The following is a 26,562-nucleotide window of genomic DNA, read 5'->3' as shown; positions in this document are numbered from 1 at the left end:
GAAAGTTAGTTAAGTGATGAAAGAAATTCGAGAGTGAATGATGCCCTTCAAGGATTCTCCAGGTCTGACCAGTGAAAGGTGCTACATGATAAGAGAGGAAATGTAACCAGGTGGCATGCAAAAACTGTTAATGAACCAGAAAGAATAGATGAAGGACAGAAATCACTGTTTCAGCTGTGAGAGAAAGAGAAACCAAATCATGTTAGAAAAGCAACTCTATTAAAGGCTTAATGTTTGACGGTGGAACACATTTCAAAAATTGTCCTGAATCTATCATCAGTTAACATTAACTGCTGATCATAATGTTCGGCCTTGGTTGTTAAACCAAGGCCGTATTGGATCTGTGGTTGTTTAACAGCCTTGAATACAAGTCTGTTTAAGTTGTAATGAATATTTACATCATACATAAAATCTCTATACTTCTATTGGTTGGGTAGTGTTTACGTTTTATGTTCCATTTTAGCAGGTATTTCAAAATATCTTTGAAATACCTGTCCTGAAACACCTTTGAAATGTTTTCCACTCTCATGAAAAAGTTATTGTACATTTTTAAGAAAACAGTAGTTTGCTGAAGCACAGGTTGAGTCAAAGGCGTGATGCAGATCTATGCTCTGTCTGCTGAAGGGGGTTAGAAATATCAAAGAGAATTTAAAAGGAGCTTTGAGAATTTAGAGAGGGCCACTGTTGGCTTGGATAGCGCCTGTTCTGTTACCATATCTGAGTCACTGAAACAGGACTCTCGTAAGCCTGCCTCCGTGGAGCTCTGTTTGGAGAGGGGTAGAGTGTAATGACGGGGGCTGTCGGCATCATAGTCATCCTCGTCTGAATCACCCCCGTGTGAGAGGATAGGGGCGCGGGTGAGGAAGTCGGAGCGGGTCCGTGCCATTCTGGCTTTCTTTTTTTGGCCCACTCTGCCAACCTGGAGTTTACCAGAAGTGATAACAGCATGTTTAAATGGTGCCTTAACCCGAAGAAGGGCTTCAGTGCACTTAGCTCTTCATGTAGGTCAGCTGTGTCGTCTGTAGTGTAAGACTGGGAGCTATCCTGCCAAGATTCCTTACTTCATTCACAACACAAAAAGGCACTCCTGCAAACTTGCAAACACATGCTATACATCTACTTTCTGAAAAGAACAGAGGAGAGATTACGTACATCCCGTGCTTTCGTTCCTTTCGAAGGTTTGGAGACTGGTGTGGGTCCTTCTCTGGGAATGGCCACTGGTGTTTGTTCAGCAACAGCATCTCTGTCAAACCTGATGGACAAAAAGAGGAACATAAATTTAAATAGCCATAATTAATGTTGAGTAATCCAACTTGATTGATTTACTCCTTGAACATAAATTTATTTATTTTATTTACTTTTATTCATCCATTTATTTGTTTGCCTTTGGTTTACATGGCCTTGCTCCTTTTTGTTTCCTCTTAGGTTGTTTTATTGATAGTTATGCATTGTTACTATCTGCACAAGGATTTGAATCAAATGTCAAACAACTCTAGATAACAACAAAAACACATAGTGTAAGCACAAAAAATACAGAAATGTATGAAATCATTACTCACTTCGCAAATGTCACTTTGTCCTTTGGAGAAAAGAAGATGTTGCCGGGCTTATCCGTCATACTAACTGTGGTGCCTTGATTACTTGGTGGCTTCTTGGCAGCTGTTCTCACTCTGGTTCCTCCTGCATCTCTGGACTCTAGTGTGAGCTTGGGTGCCCAGCCCTCAGCTACAGGTCTGCTCTCCAAGTGTCTTTCTCTGGGAGCAGAAGCAGGCGGAGGAGGCAGCTGGGGCTGAGGGGCACTGCCTTGTATGTCTACACCCGGGGGAGAGTGAACTGAAGGAGCAGTGGAGTCTGACCGTGTCCTGGCATGAGGAGCTAGCCCTGCTGTTCTCTCAATCAGCAGGGAACTGGGTCTAAGGGGCTTGCTGGAGGTTGCAGTTCCAGTAACATCTTGTCCACCCTGTCGACTCTGCTGTATCCTGTGCAGAGCCTCGCCTCTTTGTTTCTCAAACATGTCTCTCTCATACTGAGCGAAGAAAAGGCGCTGCCGCTCCAGCACTTCTTTCTGTTGTCTTATCTGCTCCATCATCTCCTTTTCATTCTGCTGTTGCTGATTACGCTGCCTCTCCTCTTTCTCCTCGTTCAGTCGCACCAGTTTCTCAATGACAGCCTGGTCAGCCTGAGGGACAGAGGTAGAAACGGGGACGGGACCTTGAGGCGCAGTTGCTGGGCCTGGCTTTTGTGGTGATGGTGTCAACTCCCCTGTCTGTGCTGCAGAATCTCGAACCTCCACAGGGGGACGGACAATATCACTCAGCTCTTCGCTTAGTGGTGTTTCTTTCTGCATACTGATGACCACCACCACCGGCCGACGTGTTGACTCTCGCCGTTCTCTGAGAGGTTTGGTAACAATGGGGGTGGCTGTGGAGATGGCTGCGTCTGTGTTCGGTTGAGGCTCTTCAGCAGGACGATGGGAGATGACTGTGCTGCCCTCACTAGCAGGGACGTAAAAGGTAGGGAGGTAGTTCTCGATTTTGGGCGGATGTGTGGGGGCCGTGGAGGCTGCCGGGTCCGTTTTGGTCTGGCCCTGGCTGCATGGCTGGGCAACAGCATCAGAAACCCCTGTCCCGTGTGGTTCATCTGGCTTCAGGTTTGTTGAAACAACCTCCACATGAGGCTCAGGTACTGGAGATATTGAAGGAAGAGGGGAGCCGGGGTCCTCACTGTCCATCACCTCTTCTGTAGCCTTGGGTGGCTCGTCATCCATACTAAGAAGCTCAAAGCTGCCCTTGGAGCTCTGGCTGTCAGGCGTGCCCTGGGGTGAACGAAGAGGTGGGGTTGCAGGGGGCACCAGCTCGACAGACCAACGTCGTTCCTCAGATGGGGACGAGGCTCCGCTGGTGGCTCGGACCTTGAGGAGCTCCAGGCTGAACTTGGCCTGCTCCAACTCTCGCATTCTCCGGCTCTCTCTCTTGGCCCGAGTGGTTTTCTGGCTGGGCTCATCTATAGTTCTGGCCCTCTCTCGCACCACCACGGTGGGTGTCAGGATTGAGGCTGGTGCTTCAGTTAGCGCTTTTGTCCTAGCATCTTCTCTCCCTTCTGCGTCCTCCCTGACTGCACCCTCTTGGCTGCTGAGGATTTGGAGGCTCCTTTCTCGTTGCTCGTAGGAACGATCCTCCCACGTGCTGAGGTTCAACCCCATGATTCTCTCATGAGACTCCTCCTCTTCTTCTGGTGAGAGACTCACCTGGCCATTCTGTAGTTGAAGCAGCTTCTCCTGCTGCTCCTTCTTCTCCCTCAGCCTCTCTTCTTTCAGTTTCCTGAAGCTGTCAATCAAAAAGGCATGATTAAAACTTTAGCTGACTTCAAACTGCTCCCTACCAAAATTAACACCATGCATTTTAACAGCAGCAGTTATTTACAACAAATTATAACTACGTCAAGTGTGCACCAAAGTTAGAGTCTGATATAAAACTCCCAGCTCCCAGCAGCTCAGCTGATTATAGAGCTGCTTTGGGTTGGATTGTTTGCGTAATGGCATGCTCTTACCAAGCCTGGTCTGTTACCACACTGAACAATCACCAAATACGCTGCAGAGGCCGTGTGCAAAGATTAATCTGGTTTTTCACTAGACTGGCCAAAATCATGCAGCCACTTATTAAACTTATTAAACTAGTTTGAGCTCTATTGAGACCTTTTTAAAATGCTAAAATGTTTGCTTTTGTTAAATTACACTCACCTGTACCTCAACTTTCTATCAACAGAAAAAAGAACTGGTGCTTCTGTTCAGGATAGGGTAACAGGTGTTTCACAGTATGGCTTACCTCTGCCTGGCAAAGTAGCCTCTGATAATTGCCTGTAGTTGTACCACAGCGCAATACAGACGCAAGTAGGCTTCTCTGGCTTGATGACAGCGCCAGGCTGTCTGAATAACCAGAGCTGCTGTGCAGCGCCGATGGAGCCATAATCTCCATGCCCTCTGCAGCACCAGAGCAGCCTCTCTCCACACCCTGAACCTCCGGCGCTCCTTGTAACCTCTCCAGTGTGTCTGTAAACACAAAGCTGCCCCCTCCTGGACATGAGGGTCATAACCCTCCTCCTCCTCCTCTTCTATGGACTGGTACAAACGCCACCATTTCTGTGAGGAGATGATGATAATGATGCATTATTTTCATGATACCATGATGTTTTTGTTTTCCTTTTAGTCAAAGCCTATTTTCATGTTTATTGACCACAGCAACTCCAGTAGCATTACAAATTTAAAATTTCTGTTATGGGATTGAAAAATAAATCCCAACTAGACTGGACATGTCTGTGAGTGACAAGCTGATTCCAACTGAGAGATTTCAGATGAAACAGTTTAAAACAGCTTAGGAAATTAAACGTCCATTATATCAAATGATACCTTTCAATCTGTTCATTTCAAATTTAGTGATGCACGGTTTTAAGACTGGCCAATATTACCAATATCTTTCCAATACTGATTAGTATATTGCAAACATAATATATAGGTAATGATCCAAATGTAAGCAAAATCATATGCAGCATAACAAAATGACTGATGCAAATAACTAATTAGAAGTAACTAATTTATTTGTTGGTTTTAAATTAAAATTTGCTTGTATTCATTAATTTGGGAATTTTATGAACAAGATGATATGATCTTATTATCACAATACAATGCCACTGAAAGTCAATAAGCAATATACTGAATTACCACTCAGTTGTAAAAACTCTCAGGAGCATAATCCAAAGCAAAAACAATGAAAAGTGATTTAAATTATACAGAAAGAAATGACAGAAATTAAGGAGACCGATATAAAAGCACTGACGATTAGAAGCATCATCGCGTACCTGGATGCAGATCGCTGCTCCTCTCATCCTGACAAACTGCTTCCTCTCCAGCCGGGCTCTGAATCGCCGCTGCAGCATGACGATGAGTCTGAGAACTTCCCTGTGGAGTAAGGCCTGCAGCCGCTGACGCTCAGCCTCCCGCAGAAACACCTGAAGGGAGGGACCACGATGGAGTCAACACAGGGCAACACACACACACGCTTAATGAAGACAGAGGCTGTCCTGCTGCTTACAAAGGGATATACACACAGATTCTTTCAAAAAAAAAAAAAAAATCCCGCTCACAGTTACTCACAGGCACACACAGAAACCTCAGAAATCTCCGGCGGGATACATGGTCACAAGAATGTCAGGTATGATCCTCTAATTATATAGACAGCGTCCCAAAGACATGGACCCCACCATCATGCCTCATTCATACCATAGACTTATCCACATATGGGGCACTGTCTTCATTACATCCTTTTGTTGAGAGGATGCTTTCAGGTAATATGAGGTTACCTGCGACACTATCCCATCCTGACTCTATTTATAGTGTGTGCAATCTAACAGTTTAATAAACCAGCCGAGTTTTAGCGATTTAAAACCCCCGCATTATTTACAGTTTAAGTCTTGGAATGGCAATTTCCGGGGCTCCTGCAAGCCTTAACATGCAGCAACACACAGTATCATTTTTACCCAATGTCACCAAACAGTGACACAACAGACGCAGATCACTAAACCACTGCTTTGTCCTACTTTTTCATTTTACATCTGCATTATGTTTTGTGACTTTATTTAAATGAAAAAGATTTTTCCATATCATATGTCTTATACTTTCAAAAAGCTTTAGTGAAGCTATTTTAAGCTCTGACTGTGTGAAATATCATGAACTATATATTAATTACATTCTAATGATGAAAAGATTTACAGTAGAGTACAGTAGAGACCAGTGTACAGTGGAGACCAGTTCAAAGAGAGATACTGTGCAATATTAAAAACAGATGTCACACCATGTTTTACTGTATCTGTTTATCATTAGATTAAATGAACTGCAAAGCGGAAAGGAGAGGGCAGGGTAAATACCATTGTTTTTCCCACTTGGTAGCCATCTGGTTCTAGGTCTAGCTGGTCCAGACATTGCTGGATGCCTTCTCTGGTGGCACTGGTGCCCTCCGGAAGCAGCACACAGAAGTGATGAACAAAATCCTATCAAGAGGACAAGGAAAGGTGTTAATGAGAAATATGTTTATTACGCAACAGCATTTGCTCTGGATTTGTGCGTAAGATTTCTGTACAGTAATGTGTCTAAAAAATGATTTATACCAAAGCCATCAGTTTTTCTAACACTGATTCTAGTACAGGATTTATCGACTGTACGCACTCTGGCCCTAAATTTGAAATACAACTCATGACCAGCACCAGAAACTCAAGCAGCCTCCTGTAGCATCTTTTGAGCAGAAATAAGTTGGAAAAAAAAAAGAAAGTCATGGCACATGTGGTTTCAGGTAAAAGTCCACGCTGTCCATATTTGCAGGGGTTCAAACATCATGGCATAAATATGCTCAACTCCCACTCTTCAAACTGAGGCCCATTGTCTGAATTCAATACGCTCTGCACCCTGGGCTGTAGGGGGTGGATAGGGAAACAGATGCTGTGTTTATACAATTACAAGCATGGGGAGTGTTTCAGAGACCCGAGGACAATGGAGAGGCTCTGTTCTGAAGAGTTGGGAAACAGCAGAGTCCTCCAAAGTGATACTGTGCCCAAGATATTTCTCATTAGTGCTGACCGCAGCACTAAATATGTTACAAGGAATTTTGGGTAAGTGATGATGTATTTGAGTGAGCTCATCAAAACAGTTACAGTTTGATAAGCTTTGCACTTTGTTATGCAGATTTTAAACTAAAAGGTCAAGTAAATAACAAAATATATACCCTGGCATCATTTTTGTATTTGTTTTCAAATGTTAGTGGTAACTGTTGTCCAGTATTCACAATAGGTACCTGTACAAAGGAAAATGGTCTCTGTGACTGTAATATATATTATATTATATTATTACACACATAATGTGTATTAAGTGCTGTACTTGAGTAAATGTACTTAATTATTTTCCACTGCTGCTCAGACCTCGCTGTGGAGGTCTGTGGATGAGCGTAAGTAAGAGGGACATAGTTTCAGGATCAAGTCATTGCTGTTAAAATGACTCATTTTCAATGGTTGAAGCGCCATAAACGAAATTCCGTTACACTTGATTGTATCCGGGAGGCAGCAGGAGTCTTAGCAGAGAAGCTCTCAGATCCCCAGCAAATTAAACATGGACTATCTGCACGGTTACAGTAGATACCACTATGTTTACATGGGAGAAATAAATTGTGATTGACTCCACCATAAACTAGCACAATGACTTAATCTTTTCCTGAAAGCTTGACATCACAGGACTGGCGCGAGTGAACACCGAAGGCCACAAAATGGAAACTAATGTAAGAAAAAACTGGAGTGGGAGGGGGCCCACGTTTTCTGTCCAAACTCTCCCTTCCAATCAGCATTAAACATGATCTGCTTTATTAGTCATTGAGTATTTCTCACAGGGTTGACATCATTCATGTCAGAGCCAGTGTGGTTAAGATGGCTGCCACCTCACGTCCCTCATAATTCCCTCTTGATACAACACACGATGAATCTCGGCTCAAACAACCTCAGCGACATGTGTCCTTGACATGAATTCACTTCACTGGTTGCCAAACGCACAGAAACCTGAGTGTTGTTTAAGTTTTGGGACGTGAGCAGTGAGACTGATCAGTGCCTCAGTGTGTTTTGACCTGCACACGCCTCCACAGAGGGAACATGTTAATGTGATCTGCTGCTGAACTCATTTTTACCATTTGGCTTTTCAAGAGCTTGCTTCCTGGAAAATATCATACCTGGCAAAAATAGTGGATGAAGGGAGTCTGTTATAACTATCAGGAAACAAACACTGTTTAAAGGGAAACACCACAAAGTATACACATAAAGGTCGGTTCACTAGTCATGGTTAGTACCGTTCCGTCTGTGAAAACTGATTTATACTGTCTTCTGTGGCTCTGCAGGAGCTATGTCATATCCCGAGCTGGGCTTGGAGACAACAATTTCTCAATAAAAAGTAGGGTTGTAAACTGGGATTGTGGAGTTAAAAATGAGGGCATTTAGCACGCATGGAGGGTCTTATGAAAAGATGCTATTAGTTTCATATGGGAACTGGAGAATCCAGTATAGTTAAAGTTTGACTCAGATTAAGGAGGCGAACGTCCAGATATCTTCAGATTCATAGCCTCAGAGTCATGACCATTCTTTTCACCATCAGTATGGACTACCACCAGTGCTGACAAAGTCCTCAAATGCTTCAGTAAAAAAAAAAGTTCAAAAATATCCTATTTCAAGTATAAGTCCTGCATTTAAAAATATCTTACCTAAGTAAAAGTATAAAACCATTATCAGCAAAATAAACTTAGAGGTATCAAGAATAAAAATATTTACAATGTAAGGATATCACCCATCAGAGTTATTTATTTATTTTATTACTGGTGCATTAACATCTAAGTCAGGGGTCTTCAACATTTTTCAGGCCAAAGACCCCGAAACTAATGGAGAGATGGAGCTGGGACCCCCTACCCCCCTATATTTTATAAAATTGTGTGTCACAGACCCCCTGTTGATGACCTCTGATCTAAGTAGTATTCTAATGTTGTAGCTGGTCAAGAGAAGGCTCATTTGAACTATTTTGGACACTGTTGGGTAGTTCATCTTTTTGGTTGTTCAAAAATATAAAATGATAAAAAAGATAGTTAGGAAAATCTGGACTAAGATGTTTAAAGATTGTCTGCAGGGTGTAAATGTATGTATGTTACCTTAAAGCTGTACTTGATGTTGTAGCCTGACTGCCGAATGCGCACAGTCTCCAGCATACCGGTGTAACGCAGCTGCCTCAGAACCAGGCTATCGTTGAACCGTAGGGGCAGCTGAGAAAGGGGAAGCCAGGAGGGGGAAAAAAAAAAGAAAAAATAATGGAGGAGAGGGGACAGAAAAAGGAAGAGCGACAGGCAGCAGAGGTTACAGAGAGAAGAGGGGGAAATGATAAACAGCTTTAAAAAAAAAAGTTCAAACTTCAAAGGAAATGAAAAATGCTTTGAAAACTAAACCAAAACAGTCAAAGTGGCTGTAGTCTGGAGTGAGCACACTGTACCTTCTCAGCATTGGAACGGATGCACTTGACAAAATAAGGCTCAGACTGACCCAGAGTCTCCATTAGCTTATTGAGAGAGGCCTGCAGAATGAGACACAAAAACAAGACGTCAAAGTGGACACGAAGTCAGAGTTTAACAAGCTAAGGCACACTGCTTTTGTTGCTCCGCAGTCGTTAGACACGCAATAGTCAAAGTCAGGTGACTGTCAGCCGAGAAGAACCACTGGGCCATCTGTAAATAAAATGCTTTGCTGCAAGATTTAAGTCACTGAACGGGATCATAAATACCAGCAATATGTCTACGTAAGCATGTGGCTCTGAAGAAAAAAGAGAAACCTGTGTAGTGTTTCCATGTGCAGTCATTGTGTGTGTGTGTGTAAACACATACACATGTGTGTCAGCATGTGTGTGTGATAATTCAGTGGCAGGAGGAATTCAGTCTCCTCCCCCTCCATGGGAGATTAAAGCAATCAGTGCAGCACAGGATGTGGGAAGTGAAGTCATCCACACACTGGGGCCAGAGCTGCCTGCCAGAGGGGCCTCAGCACTCGCCTCTACCTCGAAAAGCCACGGCACACAGCTCACTTTCAAAGAAATCAGGAAGAACGTAGCAGTTTTTGGTTGTTCAAAGTTCTCTTGAGCTGGCGTGTGTGACCGGCTGTCAATGAGGTTTTATGAGACGCTGCTGACCTAAAGAAATTATTATGTTATTGACAGTCATTCGGGACAGTCCTTTAAAAGAAAATCCTCTGCTAACAAAGGCTTAAACAAAGAGCAGAGCGCCTACATTAAAGAATTTTTGGCAGTTAACTGATTTTATGGTCTCATCTCTACCAAGTAAACATTAGTGAGGAAATTCAAAAGGGAGTGTCAGTAACTGAGACAAGGCAAACTACCAGTTTCTCACCAAATCAAAGTATTTTTATGAGACATTTATTAATTATTTTTTTCTTCGATTCCCAGACATGATGTCATACACGTAAGACTTTTGGGTGGGTGTGTTAACTACGTAATAGATTTCACACACATTATGGACAAATACATGGATTAGACAGTGGACAGTAAAGACCGTTGGCAGGCAGAGAAGTGGAGGGATGTTTCCACCCACAGCCAGTTGTGAAGGACACACCTTGTTTTTATCATATTCACAGCTGGAGGGGGATTCCTAGGTCCAGCTCAGGCTAATCGTGTTATTTTTACAGTGAGAGCACTGAATGGCAAATCATTGCGCTCTGCAGTATGCTGCTTGCTCTGTGTGTGTGTGTGTGTGTGTTTTTTCTGACCTGAAACTGTGCGCTGATACTGGGTGGTTTCTTCTTCTTGTGGAGGTGAAGCAGTGACTTGGTGATGCGGTCGTGAAGCGTCAGGTTGCTGAGGTACTTCAGTGACTTGACATTCAGTAAATGCTGCACATGTGAAGTCAAGAGTCAGTTGATAATGTTGAGTACATTAGAATATGTGCCTTCTATGAGGATCCATTAAAGAAATCCTGTACTGTACCTTCGGAAGAACTGGCTTAGATTTGTAGTTTTTGTTCCTCCTGTTTATAAAACACAAAAACATTAGAAATGTTAGTACTGAAGTCTAGTCTTCTTTGAGCACCAAACAGCAAAATCCCTATTTTTGTTCTTCAAATCAAGAAAGGTAAGAAGGGTATCTTTTTTTTTTTTTTACTGTCTCATAAAAGGTCAACAAAGCGTTTATTCCAGAAATGCTTCCCAGGTGGGTCATATCCCTGTCAATGAAGTGGAACTTTATTCATCCCTGTGGGGAAATTCTCTTTTCACTTGCCTCCCTTCCATAGGGAGGTCAGAGGTCAGGGTCAGCTGCAGAACAGCACCCTTGGAGCTGGTAGGTATGCAGTGATCGCTTAAGGACACTTCAGCAGGGCAGATGTTTGCTGACACTGAGTTTGAACTCGGGTCTTGAAGTTTTAATGATGTCTCTAGGCCACTAGGCCACACTGCTGACCAAAATGACAAATAACAGTGGAGTAAAATGATGCTGAAAGTAGTTTTGCATTTTACAATTCAAAAAAAAAAATACTACAACGAGGGGAGTGCTGTATAATGTTTAAATCAGTGTTAACAGGGAGTTCAAAGCTTTATGTTGACTGCGGCTGCATCACTGACATGAGGATGTCGTGTGCTCGCTCAAGGAGTTTGCTGCTGGTCGAGTTGACAAAGATGCCGTCTTCTTCTGTGGTGGAGCTGCTGGATGATAAGCGGCTATGTCGACCCACACGTCCGTTCCAGCCGAGGCCGGGAGAACCACTTTAGACAAACCAGACACACACACACACAAAGACCAATAAAAGTGATTAATTCAGGAAAATCCAAACAACTTCTTACATACTGGTGTGTATGATGGACGTGTACCTATGCAGGATTTTAAATTCCATCAATTTTGTATGTGTGAAGGGGATACTTCTTCTCAGAAGGAATGCCAACAGCAGGGGCAGTAGTTTCTATGTTTTTTTTTCCATGGGAGAGAGGTGAATTCATCTCACACAGAATTAGACACGGCTTACTGAAGCCTCAGAGGGTTTAAACCTCAGGCCTCAAGGTGAAACCTAACCACCTGCCCAGAACATAAACAAAAACACGAGCGGTCAGGTCATGGTTAAAACCATTAACCAATATGAACTATTTTAGCCCAGAGGAGAGAACGAATGAGGAGGAAAAAAAGCAACCGGGGGTACCAAGTAAAAAGCAAGAAAGGAAAGATCTTCAACATCATTTCAGAGGTGTGACTGGTCAACTACGTTATTTTTCTCTATGGAGGCCAGGGAAGAGACCCAGAGGATGCTACTCCACCACAGTCAGTATACTGATCCACGGTCTTTATCACAGTCTGGAGCATATCTCCACAGTCCCAGAGGAGCAGTACAGATACATATGATTTGTACTTCCAGCCTGGATCAAATTATAATATTGTGAATTATGGCAGAAGATCCACAAAGCTCCAGTATGCAAGTGTAAATCAAAGTCATTGGGTTTATCTTTGTATCTGGGTTCACACTCTACCCTTTTATAATCTTAGGGCCAGTATTTATGGGTTTATAGCTTATGATCAAATCAGAAAATAATTTCTGACGCAACAATATGTCCTAAAGAATAAGCACAAATCCTTTGTTTGCATCTGGCCTACCATATAAAGGAGAATTTCTCCCCAGTTGATCATCGATCAGTGTTAATGGTGACAGTACAATATGCCTTTTGTAGTGAGTGTTTTTCTCTGAGAGTCCCATAAAGAACTGCACTGTCCGCTGCTGTGTCCAGCTGACACGCACCCTGCAGGGACTGAATATTTATCACTCCCCATGCACTCCTCTCCAATGCATAGCTCTGACTTTACATCACAGAGGAAGCAGCTGCACAGTCTTTAATGCTCTCTTAGTATGTGGAAGATGAGTGTGTGCATGAGTGTGTGTGACTGAGAGAAAGAGACAACGAGGCAGAGCAGAGGTTGCAAATCACATTAAGAGGGGATTTTAACAGCCCCAGACCGAGCTCCTGTGTAACAAAAGCTGTCTTGTACAAGCTGCTCTGTGCTACCAGTCGTGGTCGTGGGTTGCTAATCTCACCGTCCCCAGCTAATTAGGGTAGGTGGTGGACTTGGGTCTCAGTGGGGTGGTTCTGTGAGCAACGTTCAGGGTCACAGCACAGTCATCACTCCTGTTTTTTTTTTTTTTTTCTTTTTTAAAAGGCATGCCACGTCTGTCTCAAAGCGCTGAGGTAAATATCAGTGCACGATGAGTAGAAACTATATTATCTATGACAGTGCATCTGTAACAAAGGTATTCAGGGGGTTGTTGACAATGACTATTTCCAGAGGTCTTTGTAATATGCATGTAAGATCAAATAGTAAGTTTACAAGACACTCTGAAGGGTTAGTGGTGACAATGAACCACAACATTGCTGGTTTGAGTCTGACTGAAGCCCTTTGTTGCAGGTCACTTCCCATCTCTCTCTGCCCTCATTTCCTCCTTTACTGTCGACTCACTAATAAAGGCCCAAACACCCCCACAAAACAAACAAAAGCTTTACAAGAAGTTCATTCTACCCAGTATCTTTTTTTTCTCTTTTGTAAACACCACAGAGATAAATGTGTTTATGAATATAAACTTATAAATGGTGGACAAAGCTCATTTTCCTTCACTGAGCTACTTCATAAAGACATATACTGGGGATGCACAAACTAATGTATCCAACTGTACATTTTAATATAATACTCCTCCAAATACTGCTTTTATGAAGCGCACAACTAATTGTAGAATTGTAGAATTAGAGTTTGTGGCGTTGTGTATGACTGCATTACATTGTCGGGTGTGAACACATTTGTCCTCATGTGACACATGTGTTGAGCTCCTGCATCGCTGTAGTATTTTACAACATGGCTGTCAACTGTGTCTCTATTTCCACTTACAGCAGTAATTTATTTTTTCAGATACGTCCATTTTGTAAAAATTCTCCCGTTCGGGACACAGGCGCTTACCGAGGTGACTTCTCATTGATGGTGTTGCTTCCCTGAAGGTCTGACAGTGGTGTACGTGGACTCTTTCTGGCCACACCTGATCGCGAACAGACAGGTTAGCATCGTGTGACAGCACACAAAACCATGCACTCTCACATACAAACACACTAAACAGGCAAAGACACACACACAATCAAATCCCTCAAAACCTTCACAAACAAATACACACTTCTGACACCACGTGACACTCCAGTGTTATTGCAGTGAGTGTTATGTGCCTTTTTATTGGATAAATAATCTACTGCAGATGATTTAATATCAAAACACAGATCCGTGAGGTTAATAGTGAGTTGCTCTTGTTAGTATCAAATTATGGAAGATGATACTGAAGAGTTATTTAGTTTAGTTTGGACTGTAGGTTTGCTTAAAACCTTGATTAGTTATTTAACTTATCAATTGTTCAATTGTTCACCATATTTTGTCCCATAATCAATAATTTATTAGTTGCCATTCAAACTCTGAGCAGAATGGGTTTAATTAATTACTACAGTGTGACAGCTGGTTATCGGCAGTGACAAGTCTAAAGTTGATAGACCAGCATTTCCTCAGAACCTACATCCGATCAATCGCAGTGATGTGAAATCAGAGAAATCTACAGTGTGTTAGCCTGCTTATAAAGCAATCTGGGAGAGCATTTTATCAAGTGACTTAACAGTATACCGTTTTCAGTTTCATCACTTTGTACAAGATTTTCACTCTCATCTGGAGCTGTAGGGTGGCACACAACAAAAAGACACAAACACATTTGAGTGTAATGACATGTCTGTAGAGGAAAAGTGACCTTTGACAGAAGTGTGTGAGGTGAGCTGTATGTCCTGCACCACACGTAAAGCTGCCTGTGAGCAAGTTAGTGACAATAATGTACACGTCTGTGTCCCCAGCTATGTCAATAGTATACCCCCTGAGTCTTCTATCACCGTCACCAGCCTGTGTGGTGTTAGTGACAGGAGAAAGTGGTTGATTTCACAAGTCTGCTGTGGTGGACAAGCAGTTACACCCACTGCCCCAAAAGACAGGACTGGACATGAAAGCGTAGCCATGTGCCCTTACTGACAAAAGGAAAGTGACAGATACCTGGAGGTGTTACTGTGTCGTGTTACCCCCGACCAAAGTTAGCTCATACAGCAGTACAGGCATGCATTTCTCTGCTTAGAGTTTCTACTAGGACAGTGTTAGTGACAGAATGGCTGAAGCATGCTAGTCAACAACATGCAAGACAAGACTAAGAACAAATGCATGCAGGTGCATAAGAGAGGGGGAAGAGGAAGCCGGAGGGAGCGGAGACCAACAAGCATCTAGTCTACTGATAGTACATAAGAGCTGTAAATCAAATCACAAAGCAGAAAATAAAAACTTTATCAAACTATGTTCTCTTTAAGTTGGGATATTCTAATGATTCTGGTCTATTTTGGCAAGTCTGGCTTCAGTAAAGTCGATGATGTTGGTCAGCCTTGTCCCTACAGTTTCCCAATCATGATCTGACAGGAAAATAGGAGGAGTCATTTTTGTATTGGCAGCCTTACTGTACTTCTCCTCTTTGCATCTCTGCAGGATCTCTAAGCTTCTCTGATGCACAGGATGCTGCAGAAAGCTAAAACTATCCACACTTTTCAAAACTGCACAGGGAGCAGCGTCATCATGCCCTTGGAGAAGCAAAACAAAAGAAAAAACAGAGAAGAGAGAAAAAAATACACAAGGAAAGAGAAGGGGGAAGAGAGAGAGAGAGAGGGAGAGAGAGAAATGACAGATTAGACAGCGAAGAAGAAGAGATCAAGAGATGCAGTCATCTACTGGAGAGATACCTGTGCAAGAAGACTTCTGGAGAGAAATGATTGACATTCAAAACTGCAGTTGGCGCCAGCAGTAGGATGTTTGTCATTGTAATTCTGTGTGCAGGTGCTCGTCCCCCAAAGGTACTTCCATACAATGTCTTCTATATGTTTTTCTGTAACCTGATTCCATTGTCCTCTTAGACAGGGTGAGGATATTTAAAGGTAATTTAATTTACAAGTTATCCTAAAATAATTTCTTTAAAAAAAACAAAAAGAAAGATTTGGCTTATTAACTATAACTATGATTACTATAAACTTTACTATATGTCAAAAACTGTTTTAGAAGACATGTAACAAGTTCTCTTTGGGTGACTGATATATTTTGAGGATTTCTAAAAGATATATAAGGATAAGCGAAGGAAACAAGATTTTTCTAAAAGAAAAAAAATCTATTTTCACATGACATTAAAAAACTTAATGTTTAGGAAAGATCAAGAGGGTGCAGAGCGCAAGTCTGATTGATACGACGGCAGTGTTGAAGGAACGTCTGACGGTAATATCTACTGCATATCAAAGACGGCAAGAGTAAAATCTAAGAGAAAAGAAGGCATTCGTGTAAAGCCAAAGCTGAGAGAGAGACAAAGAGCAACAGCTACTGTAAATACATAGCAGCACTACTAGCACTATACACACGCACTACAGAACAGTGACTACTGAAACACGAAACATGGCGCAGATAAAGCAAACTACAGTGAACAAAGAGGACAAAATTGTAACTACATGGCACGTGAGCATATGGTACAGTTCATGGCAGGAAAACTAAAAAATAAATAAATAAATAAAAACTGTCTAATTTCTTGCAGTTCATTGGCTGAACAAAGCTAATTTGTTTTTTTGTTCGTGCTTATACGCCATGTTTGTCCAAGCTGCTTCAGAAGTTACACACACCTTCAGACTGCTTATTTCTTTCTGTAGTATTAGCAGTTTACTAGTTTACTACTATTCTTGCAGTACCTGCAATGCCCACATGCCATTCAGTAAATTCAACATCCTTTGCCTCTTTGTAGATTCACTGGTGCTGTTTTAACACAAACTACAGAGATCACAAATTTTCATCATTACAAATATTTACTGTAATATAATCTATCACTGAAATTTGTGCAGCTACAAAATACTGTAAATTAATAAGAGAGGCAACCAGCAGTTGCCTTGATACAATAAAAATACTGAAGACATTTATAGATGACAGATATATTGTATAAGCTGTGTTTGACTTTCTAAGTTCAGATAAGATTTTCCCCTGTATTTCCTCCATCTGTCTCTTTACAGAATGTACTCTGTCTAACCGCTATAAAGTGTATGTAAGTGGAATTTCCATTAGTGCGAGGGCTCACCAGTCTTCTTTTGCGTATGTCTCTTCCCAGCCTGTCTGAAAGCCACCAGGGCTCTGAAGTAGGCTCGGAGCACTGCCCAGCGGAAAGTGGCTGAGGGGTCGATGCCGATCAGCCCGCAGATGAAGGCGTTCTTGCTGCTCTTCAGTAAAGCCACAATGTCAGGGCGCATGTGGTCTGTGTTCTTCTCCCTGAAATCCTGTGTGAGATGTGAAAACGTATTCAATGGTATTATTTGCTTATTTGTTTGTGTTATTGGATCTTCTTTTCGAACTGATTTGATGACCACCAAATAAAACACAGTCCATGCTACAGAATTTCACAGACTTGTTAGGCGACTGGATATATGAACTATGTTGTTTTTAGTTTCCTACAACTGAATTTACTAGTTTCTTAAACACTCGAAAAAAATGAGCGGGTATTTAACCACCTAACTTTGCCCATTAACATTTCTCCATTTCCCTTATAATTAGTGCCAAATAGCACAGACATTTCTTGAAAACATGCCTGTTACTCACAGGTAAATACCATTACTCTCACTCATTTTTAGGAGATTATAAGGAATGTTTTCAGGAAATTAGCTTGAAAATATGGGACCAGTGTTTTACCTTTTAGTTCGCCATCATTTTTTCGAAACTAATAAGAATTTTACTATGGTGGTTTATCCTTGCTGACTGCATGTGACAGGCTGAGACTGGGCTGTTGTTCATGCCAGTAAGGGTCCCTGAGATGCCAGATCTTGCTTTGCGTATGTGACACAGAAAAAGGGATTAAAATGCCTCTTTATTGTTATGTGAAACTTCACATCCCTTTTAAAGCGCCACAAAAAGAATGAGAAGCAGTGCAGCTACTATGAGTGTAGTTTGTTGTGTATATGTGTGTGTGTGGTCCGACAGGGTGAGACATTCTTTTGTCTCTTTTGCCATCAAACTGTTAAGTGCTCTAGATGAGTCTGCTGATGATCGGTCTTCCATGTAATGAGTGAGTGATAATGGTGATCTTGTTATAACCATAGAGGACTGGGTGGGATGATGATGGTTTGATGTAAACAAGATTTTTTTTTAAGCTGCTGCAAATGCTTTCGGTTCCTCGGGCTAGGAACTTTGTAGAATGCTCCCTTTAAAAAATATTTTTCTTACAACATTTCATTCCCAATTAGGCTTTTCACTAAGCACAGAGGCCTCAATGAAGGGCAAGCTGAAAGAGTTTTGAATTTAATTTTAAAAGGTTGCATTAATAAGAGTTGATGGACTGTACCAGCTGATAATACAATGAGTGTATTTACTTGTTAAAGTCTAAAGACCAAAGTCCACACACTTTCAACATGAAATCCTACTTCACTGGGGAAGTAACGATGTTTTAATGTTGATATAATAATACTATTTGGTCTAACTTTATTTACTGTATTATATCTTCCTGCTTCTAGTGTGGCTATGTCTGTGCCTTCGTAATTTGGTCTGCATGAATCATGCTGGTGCCATATTTTTCATTCAAAATGGCAAATTTCACTGAAAAGAGACCGACACGACTATGTTCTACGGGATGAGAAAATGTTACAATCCATCTGATACGGTTTTAAAATCCACTGAACCAACTGGAAAACACATGTTCATCAAAGTCGAGAGAGCAAAGAGTTGAGCAAAGGTTTCAACCCATGTGGCGGGGATATTAATGTGATATGTGAAATGTGAGGAAAACAAACTCCCTCCCACAACAAAAGCCCAAAGAGCACAAAAAAAGATGAGATAGGCCAAATTTCCTCTTCCCTTTCTGTCTTATCAATGACTAGGTGTGGAAGTGAGGATTACACTGACCTTGACACCGTACTTGACCTTGCCAGCATAGTGTCGGATGATGAAGGCGGGCTCCATGACAGCAGGGAAGTCGATGTAGCTGTTCCCCTCATGCTGCCGCTTGAACTTATCCAACAAAGTCTGGTTGGTAGCTTGAGGGAAACTGAAATAGAAATAGACAGAAAAGTTTGATTCGAAGAACAGTGGGATTTTACATCTGTTTTTAAAATGAAAACACATTATGTAAGGACCTCTGCCAAGAAATCACAGTGTTGATGCAGTTGTTTAAAGTTGTCAACTACGTCACGAATACTTTAGTATAAATAACACTGAAAATGTTCAACAGATTCCTGAGCTGTTCATCCACACAGAACATAATGAATTAAAGACATTACTTTTTCCACTCGTCTCTAATCCAGTCACGACAACCGTTACGACAACAGAACCTATAATGGGCCACTGGAAATATGACAAGTTAACATTATCTGATCGGTTACTTATTCTGACATTTTATCCTCTGACGCCACAGGTTGAAGATTATCATTTTAATCTGATTTCAACTCAGATTTCCCCCCTGTCCTTTAACAGCAGTTCTGCAGAAAATCAACAGCTTACAGGAAAAGAAGAGGCGAAGAATGGGACACCAGGGGTTTTGGAACAGGGTGAAATCTGAGCTATAAAAACAACAGAGCCAAAGTGTGCTTTCCAGCTTTTTCAAGTGGGAGGAATTTGATTCAGTGTCCAAATAGAGAAGAGGGGGGAAATAAAGAAGGAAATATTGTTAGCAAAAATAGCCACAGTACAGTCATGAACCTGAGAGGATTAAATCTTCGCTGCAGTTTACAGGGTTTACATTCCAGGCAACTCCATCTTATGGATGGCATGATCATTTAATTACATTTCAGAGATTATATGAGCAGAACTACACAGACATTTAACACAATCCACACTGATTAATTGTTTGAAATACAACACTGTTCTCGCGCTGGGACAAACGTTTAAAAAAAGTTTTAAACGTTTTCCCGTGGAGTTTTGCAGATATTAATATTTTTCAGGTGAGGCACAGACTACCATCTGTCTCCTCTAAGAGACTTCAGAATTTCTCTTTACAGTGAGACTGTGAGTGAGACAGAATCTGCACATCACCCTAACATTCAGCTCATGAAGCCTCTCTTTCTCCCCTGCTGTAACAGGTTTGGCAGGCCCCTGTTAAACTGCCTCTGGCCTCCTCTATGTAGCATGTGTGCATTGCTCACATGCTACAATTATCACACAACTGTATTCACGTAAGTCACTAGGGGGCATAAGACCTCCAAAACAAGCTGACAGACACATGCCTGACATCCTGTCACCTTAAGAAGTCACATTAGGAAAAAGTAGTCAATTCATAAATCCAGCAGACAGGAAATGGGGTGTCTCGGGGACTTAGGAATCGCACTACCAGGTGATTCAGGTTAGTAAGGATGGGCATGTTTTCACTAAGGGAAGGCCCTGATGGAGGTCGGTAAATTCAAACACCCAGGTGTGTGTTTTTGCATGACACCATGCAAAAATAAAAGGTCCCCAGGTGGAATCAAAACAGCAACATTGCTGTTAGGTCAGGACGCCTGCCAGTTCTGCTTTAACCTGCCAGCGGCACTTGATGGTTTACCACACAGGAGAATGAAATGAGTTTCCAAATGAACTAGTCAGACTGGAAGCCAAACAGACTGAAAGACTCACTTGCACTCCTCGTCCAGTAGGTGGAACAGCGCTGTGGGCTTCTTGCTGATTAGGTTGATGCAGCCTGTGTTGTCAATGTAGTCGATGTTTCGCCAGCTGATGCCCTCTGCCCTGTATTCCTCCTGCAGGGGAACATAATGCAAACAGAGAGCTCAGTGTTGGTACTACTTTCAGTAATGCTTGACTTCCTAGCTGGCAAGCTGATTTAGGAACTGCAGTCTTTTTCTATGCATTTCTCATGTTGCAATGAAATGACTCTTATTTTATAACATCTATTTGTAACATTTAAAAAAAAGACAAAAAAGAGGAATTACAGAGATTCAAAGTCAGTTTCAAATTCAGAAGGTGTACAGTGCATTTGTAATCAAAGGCAATATCTCCAGGAATCCATTAAAATATTAATTATCAATGTGCCATTAAGAACAGACAGCTGGTCCCATGGTGGTTCAGGCTGTTTTACATTTTACAATCAAAGCAACAATGCTGTTTGTATAAATGCTTTCATGCTGGCAGATCTTGCCTGGCCTCGTGGTGGTTTAATAATGAGAGAAGCATTCAGAGCATTTATCATTGTTCCTCCCCATGTATGTTATTTTCCTGTGTTCCTGGGAAAGAGATTTAACCAATAAAGACCTTAATCCAGGGGAGGTTTAATAAAAATCACTGGAATCTCCTTTTCTTTTGTCTCTTCTCTTGTTACCCTAAAGTCAAAAGGCTGAAAAAAAACGAAGTTAATTACTGCTGCTTGTGCCAATTTGTGTGCGGAGGACAATAAACTACACAGGGAAGAATACTTTAAAAAGCAAAGTGATCCTTTTCTTCAGTATTTGGTAAAATAAGACCCAATGACTGAGTGTTGAGTAGATTTCATAATCATTTCTGCTTCTGGCCATTCTTGTAGAAAAATGTTTGACACTTCATTAACGTTACAGCAGCGTGTCTGTAACATGTTCTTTTTCTTCTCTGTGATTTGTTGTTTGTGCTGAGATTTGTCCATGCAAACAATCCAAATGAGTCCTATCAACAAAATTCTTATTTTAAACTGTTTTTAACTAAACATCTTCCCCGACAGCAGCGGTTACTCTGCCCTACTGAAAAGCACAGATGTTTCATCCTCTTGAACTCATACGTTCATTTTTCTCCTAGTTATACAAGACAGCCACAGTGTTTATCTATATCTATAGAGACATTTAAAGCAGAATTGTAAATGCTAGCATTTAGCGCAGTAGTAGCATAAAAAGACAAGAACCATAATAAGCAAACTGACTCAGTAATGTCAATTACGCAGAAATAAATATTTGACGTTGACGTTAGCGGCGATAAGCTACTGAATGTTACATAGTGTCACCGGTGCACTCCTGTGACCTCTTTGGCGAATGTTTGGCTGCAAAGCAAATTTCCGCCAGTAATAATAATAAAGTTAAAGCTGTACGACACACCTGTCTTTTCATCCTCTCACAATATCAACATCTCAGAACGTGCTAGTTGTCTTCACCTGAGTAACTCACTAAAGACAGGTTTTCACTCCTGTGTCTTCTAATAAGACTTGAGACACACACACAGGCTGGAAACCATAAAATGAACACCTGTGCAACATAATCCAATACAACAGCCCTGGAATACACATTTGTGAAGCTTACCATATTCAATTCGTGTGTCAGATGGGTGCTGACTCAACTCTTCGGTAATCACTGAGCTGTGGTTTGTGGGGGATGTTGCGCTGGATTGCATTATATTGCACAGGATACTGTGTCCACCCCCTCAAAATCCCCTTCAATCATCATCCTATAACTGCAGTGATTCACTCTTATTTTGACTCAACTGACAAGAAAAGACAGCACAGCATGTCTCCACACTGTGCAGCATCAGCTTCTCTCATATTTGTTTTGCAGTTTCTGTTAATAGTGTTTTATTAATTGTGCCCACTAATTACATCATGAATATGAGCCCATTCCTGCCTCTGTCATCACAATAAAGTGACTCACGGGTTGACAGATGACTGGAAATGTACTGTAAGTAACTGTAGACGAGGGTGTGAAGCTGGTCTCAACGGAAATATAAAGCATTCCAGCTCTGGGTCAGCCTCAGTGGTTGTACATCGATTTCTCCACACGCAACTAATGCTATTCTGTACCTGGGTCGTTATGAATTACTAAGCTCTCCAGTTTCCTCAGACCAGTTTTAACCAACTGCTGTAATATCAAAGGAAACGTGTTCTGTAAACAAAGTTTAGAAGATTTTTACAAAAATGATATGAATGGATTTTATTCTCTCACTGGCCTGATAAAATCCAGGAGGCCAATTTAAAAAAAAAAAAATATGTGGCTTAAAAACTGTAGTGGCAGCTTGATCCATGGAAACATTAGAAATCAATAGGAGAACACATTTACTGATCATTTCACAGCCCTGCTCACATGCAGAGTAACTGGGTGCTGCAGAGGTCGATATTTTGTAAACCAGTGTGCCTGGGCTGGCTTAGTCTGTCTACATCTCTGCAAAGCTGAGAACTAAAGTCATGACAAAACTAATGTAAAAGTACAGAACATAGTCACTGGTATAATCTCGCACCTGTATAACCAACAAGTGTCAAGCCTGAGGTACTGTCAAAGTAAAGTCAGGTACAGCTGAATATCACGAGTGTGACTTTTGCATTTGGCAGCCTGCTGTAACTAAAGTTTGACAACTGCTCCACGGAATGTGTGAGCTGCATGCAGGCAGGCAGTGGTTTACCCATCAGGACATTAGCATTGGCTCTGTCACTATCTGATGCTGTGGCTGTTTAATTCAGGGTTTCAACCAAAACACTCAAAGACAATACATCTGCACAAAGTGCACACACACACGCACAGGCACACGCATGCACGCACACGCGCGCACGCACGCACGCACGCACGCACGCACACACACACACCACACACACACACACACACACACACACACGCACACACACACACACACACACGGACGCACACACACAGACCGGTTGTTCTGTTCTTTTTCAAGGTGAAAGAGGTAAACACAATCTGTGCAGGGAATAAATCTGAGCATGTTGTTTGTTAAAGTTCAAATGGCAGATTACTCTTACTTGGATCCATTCATTAAAAAAATAATAAAATAAAGAAAAAAACAGAACAGTCAACCTCGCATATTATATAAAACTCACTACACAACATATAAGGTAATGCCACATTCAGCCCCTGATCACCCACCTTGGGGTTTGAATTCATTTTTTTGTGATTTTGTGAAAGCCACATGTTTAAGCCATAACAGGATGTTAAGTTGCTCTTTAATAAATGTAAGAAATAGGGAGCAGATGACATCAAGAAAAAATCTGGAGGATCAAGGAAATTCAAAAGGAGCGCTGGGAAAATGGTCATGTGCGGTCTCATCAAAAAAGGACTACATTTTCAGTATTCAACACAAACACAAAAAGAACACACACACACACACACACACACACACACACACAGAGGAAGCATTTAAAGAGAGCACCTTGCCGACTGTTTTGTTTGGGGTCTATTATGACCTCGGTTAGTGCAACAACCAGTAGCACAGGAAGTGCTGTGGGATTCTAATAAGTATCAACACAAATACTGGAAGCTGAAGACTCAGTGTCAGTGGAAAAAAAAAAGCTGAAGGATATTACATGACTGTGATCCTGAACATATTTTAAAATCAACAATGAACTACTTAAAGATACTAAAGATTAAGGTTTTTATAATGGCCTTTACTGGCCCCAAACTTTATTAAACATTCAGTCTGATCTCAAATATGTTTTTACAAACTGCTTCCAAGCATGAAGCATTCTACAAGGAAGGCTGAAAGAAATGTTTCACAAGAATGAAAAGACTGTTTGCTGACTGGGTGTCTTAACCTTTGTACATTGTACACGTATAGATTTTTATCAAAGTATAAAAAGGCTTCTGCATACATACTTGTGTTCAAGATTGTTCCCTGATGAGGTTGCATTAAAACACACATGCTCGACAACTTTAATTTATGAAGCTTTGAAACTGTGATTCTTGTGAAGTCCTTAATCCACAGAGCCTTTATTCAGAATTCAATTTACCTTCAGCTTCAAGACAAAGAAGTCTTTGAAGTCTCTTTCCATGACAGACGTTTACTGTTTGAGTCTTGACATATTTATGACATGTAAGTAAGACAGGATTTGTGAACAACTGCCTTTGTGCAAAACAGGAATGACTGAGGACGCGGACCTTCATGTCTTGGTGTAATTCATGAACTGCATGGAAGCTTTCAAACAGCTCCAGCCCTTAAAAACATGTCAGGGCAGGCTGCTGATTCAGTCAGTCTGAGGGTAAACACAATGTTTAACTTACAGGCAAAACTTACTGATCATGACTGTAAAAAGCCCTTTGAAGTTAATCAGCTCACTTAAGAAAGTATACATCCACGGTCGGGGTGGTCACAGTGAGGGGTGAGTGTGTGTATGTGCTCTGTGTGGTGTGATAAGGATGAGGGATTTCCTTTGAAAAAGTCATAGCCAAAGAACTTAAGAGGCATCTTACTTGCTCAAGCTTGAAGATGTGCTGGTTGAAGTAGTGCTGGAGACGTTCGTTGGCAAAGTTGATGCAGAATTGTTCGAAGCTGTTGTTCTCGTAGTCTTCAAAACCAAAAATGTCAAGAACGCCGATGGACAAGATCTGAGGGAGACACCCAAACACAATGCAACAAAATTAAATCTTTCTTCCTAAAATGTTGCTTAACCTTGTTTTCTGAAATTCACTGATCAGCATTTCAAAATCTCAGAAACTGTTTCATCTTAAAACTTGACTCTTACCATAAGCAATGTTATGAGTGAAAGTTCATTTTGTGTCGTCCTACCTTGGTGGTGTCCTCCAGGTCCTTGATATTGAGCAGAGCATGGTTGATCCTGAAGACAATCCAGTCGAAGAGAGCACTGTACAGGGACTTTGCCATGGAGTCTCGCACAGTGCCAGCCTGGACGTGGACACATACAGAATCCATTTAGTGTTACTCTCGTCAGTAATATCTCGTATTCCATTTTAAGGATTAGGAAACAAAACGTTTGAGTAAGCTACCCAAACTTTCACTTGCTATGCTGTTTTTATTTGTAACCTTGTCTGAGGCTTGAGGAGTCATGCATTACTTTAGTTGCCAACTGATACTCGACACCCCTTGCAGACACTATTCCTGACTCACCCCGCCAAGCTCAGCGTCCCACACATCTGTATTTGACGTTACAGTTCGGCCTTGAAAGCCTAGTGTTCTAACACTGCACTTTTGTACCGGTCCAGCATAAAAAAAACAATGAATGGAGGTACTTACATATAGAACACAAAATGAATTTATATCCTCAGACACTGGCCTAGTCTGAAAACCGTTATTCAAAAAGGACTCAAGATATACAGGCAGTTGTATTTCTACTTTACAACCAACCATTTATAGTTTGACCTGAGTATAAATCACAAACTCACTGTCCTGTCAGTCGCCACTCAGAACTTTTTGGAAAACCTAAAAAAAAGTATATTCTAAAATGTAAAAAGCAGATAACGAAGAAAAAAGAGTGAGTCCTACTGCCCAAACGCATCTCTGACGTTGATATTCTCGACTGAAACTTTGGCACAAGGACGCAACATCGCAGACGTGCTGGCAGACTGCACGGTGTCACAGCAGGACGTCCCTGGGCCATTATTAATGTCATTATCCAGCCTAACACTCTTCAGGTTGACTCATGAGATCTGTCAATCCGATCTAGTGTGGCACAGATGGTATGAGCTGCCAAATTCTGATGGATGAGGCTGCAGAAAGTTTGCATTTCAGTCACCGCCTAATGGAAATATTAGTTTTAATAGGCTAAACATAGGCTGTATCTACTAAATATACAGCCTGTGAGGCTCTGCTGCTGTGAAGACCAACATGATACACAGATGGCAAACATTAAATATTTGGAAGTAACAGTAGTTGTCTTTTTATTATGTCACATTAGTTACAATCATATTCATAAACTTTATGTAGCCGAGTATTTAAAATCTGGGGTAGACTGAGAAAGAATAGTTCTTAATCAACGTTGTGTGTTCTTTCGTAACCACAGAGATTATTTGACAAAAACCTCCTTGTCAAATTATTGAGAAAAACTTTCTAATTCCTGTATCCGCTGGAAAGATTTGACCTTGCAGCAGCAAAGTTGAGCCACAGTCTTCAGAAACAAAACAAACCATAGAGTTGCGACTCAAAGTTAAAATTCCTTTGTTTCTAAATAATTAACCAGGATATTTTTAGCCACCTCAGACCAAATATGCTGTCCATGA

General features: G+C 41.4%; 1 protein-coding gene across 6 annotated transcripts in view; it reads right to left on the bottom strand.

Annotated features, from left to right (window-relative positions):
* The window catches only part of myo9aa (myosin IXAa), a 95,296-nt gene that overhangs the window by 10,156 nt on the left and 58,578 nt on the right, over window positions 1-26,562 (bottom strand). For 3 of the 6 annotated variants that reach the window (XM_041032876.1, XM_041032877.1, XM_041032888.1), the window contains 19 exons: window positions 25,115-25,231; window positions 24,799-24,933; window positions 20,270-20,391; window positions 18,569-18,710; window positions 16,758-16,953; window positions 15,115-15,234; window positions 14,252-14,299; window positions 13,553-13,628; window positions 11,188-11,328; window positions 10,556-10,595; window positions 10,339-10,461; window positions 9,056-9,136; window positions 8,721-8,831; window positions 5,920-6,042; window positions 4,855-5,004; window positions 3,825-4,138; window positions 1,560-3,326; window positions 1,153-1,252; window positions 713-919 (listed from right to left, as the gene is read on the bottom strand). In XM_041032876.1, the coding sequence (XP_040888810.1) occupies window positions 713-919; window positions 1,153-1,252; window positions 1,560-3,326; window positions 3,825-4,138; window positions 4,855-5,004; window positions 5,920-6,042; window positions 8,721-8,831; window positions 9,056-9,136; window positions 10,339-10,461; window positions 10,556-10,595; window positions 11,188-11,328; window positions 13,553-13,628; window positions 14,252-14,299; window positions 15,115-15,234; window positions 16,758-16,953; window positions 18,569-18,710; window positions 20,270-20,391; window positions 24,799-24,933; window positions 25,115-25,231 (4,113 nt within the window). The remainder of the gene's footprint in view (window positions 1-712; window positions 920-1,152; window positions 1,253-1,559; window positions 3,327-3,824; window positions 4,139-4,854; window positions 5,005-5,919; window positions 6,043-8,720; window positions 8,832-9,055; window positions 9,137-10,338; window positions 10,462-10,555; window positions 10,596-11,187; window positions 11,329-13,552; window positions 13,629-14,251; window positions 14,300-15,114; window positions 15,235-16,757; window positions 16,954-18,568; window positions 18,711-20,269; window positions 20,392-24,798; window positions 24,934-25,114; window positions 25,232-26,562) is intronic. The other 3 variants (XM_041032880.1, XM_041032905.1, XM_041032896.1) reach the window with 2 other exon arrangements.

Source organism: Toxotes jaculatrix, chromosome 1 (genome assembly GCF_017976425.1).
Source record: "Toxotes jaculatrix isolate fToxJac2 chromosome 1, fToxJac2.pri, whole genome shotgun sequence".
NCBI lineage: Eukaryota > Metazoa > Chordata > Actinopteri > Toxotidae > Toxotes > Toxotes jaculatrix.
Note: the sequence above shows the minus strand (reverse complement) of the source record. Positions and strands in the feature narration are given on the sequence as shown.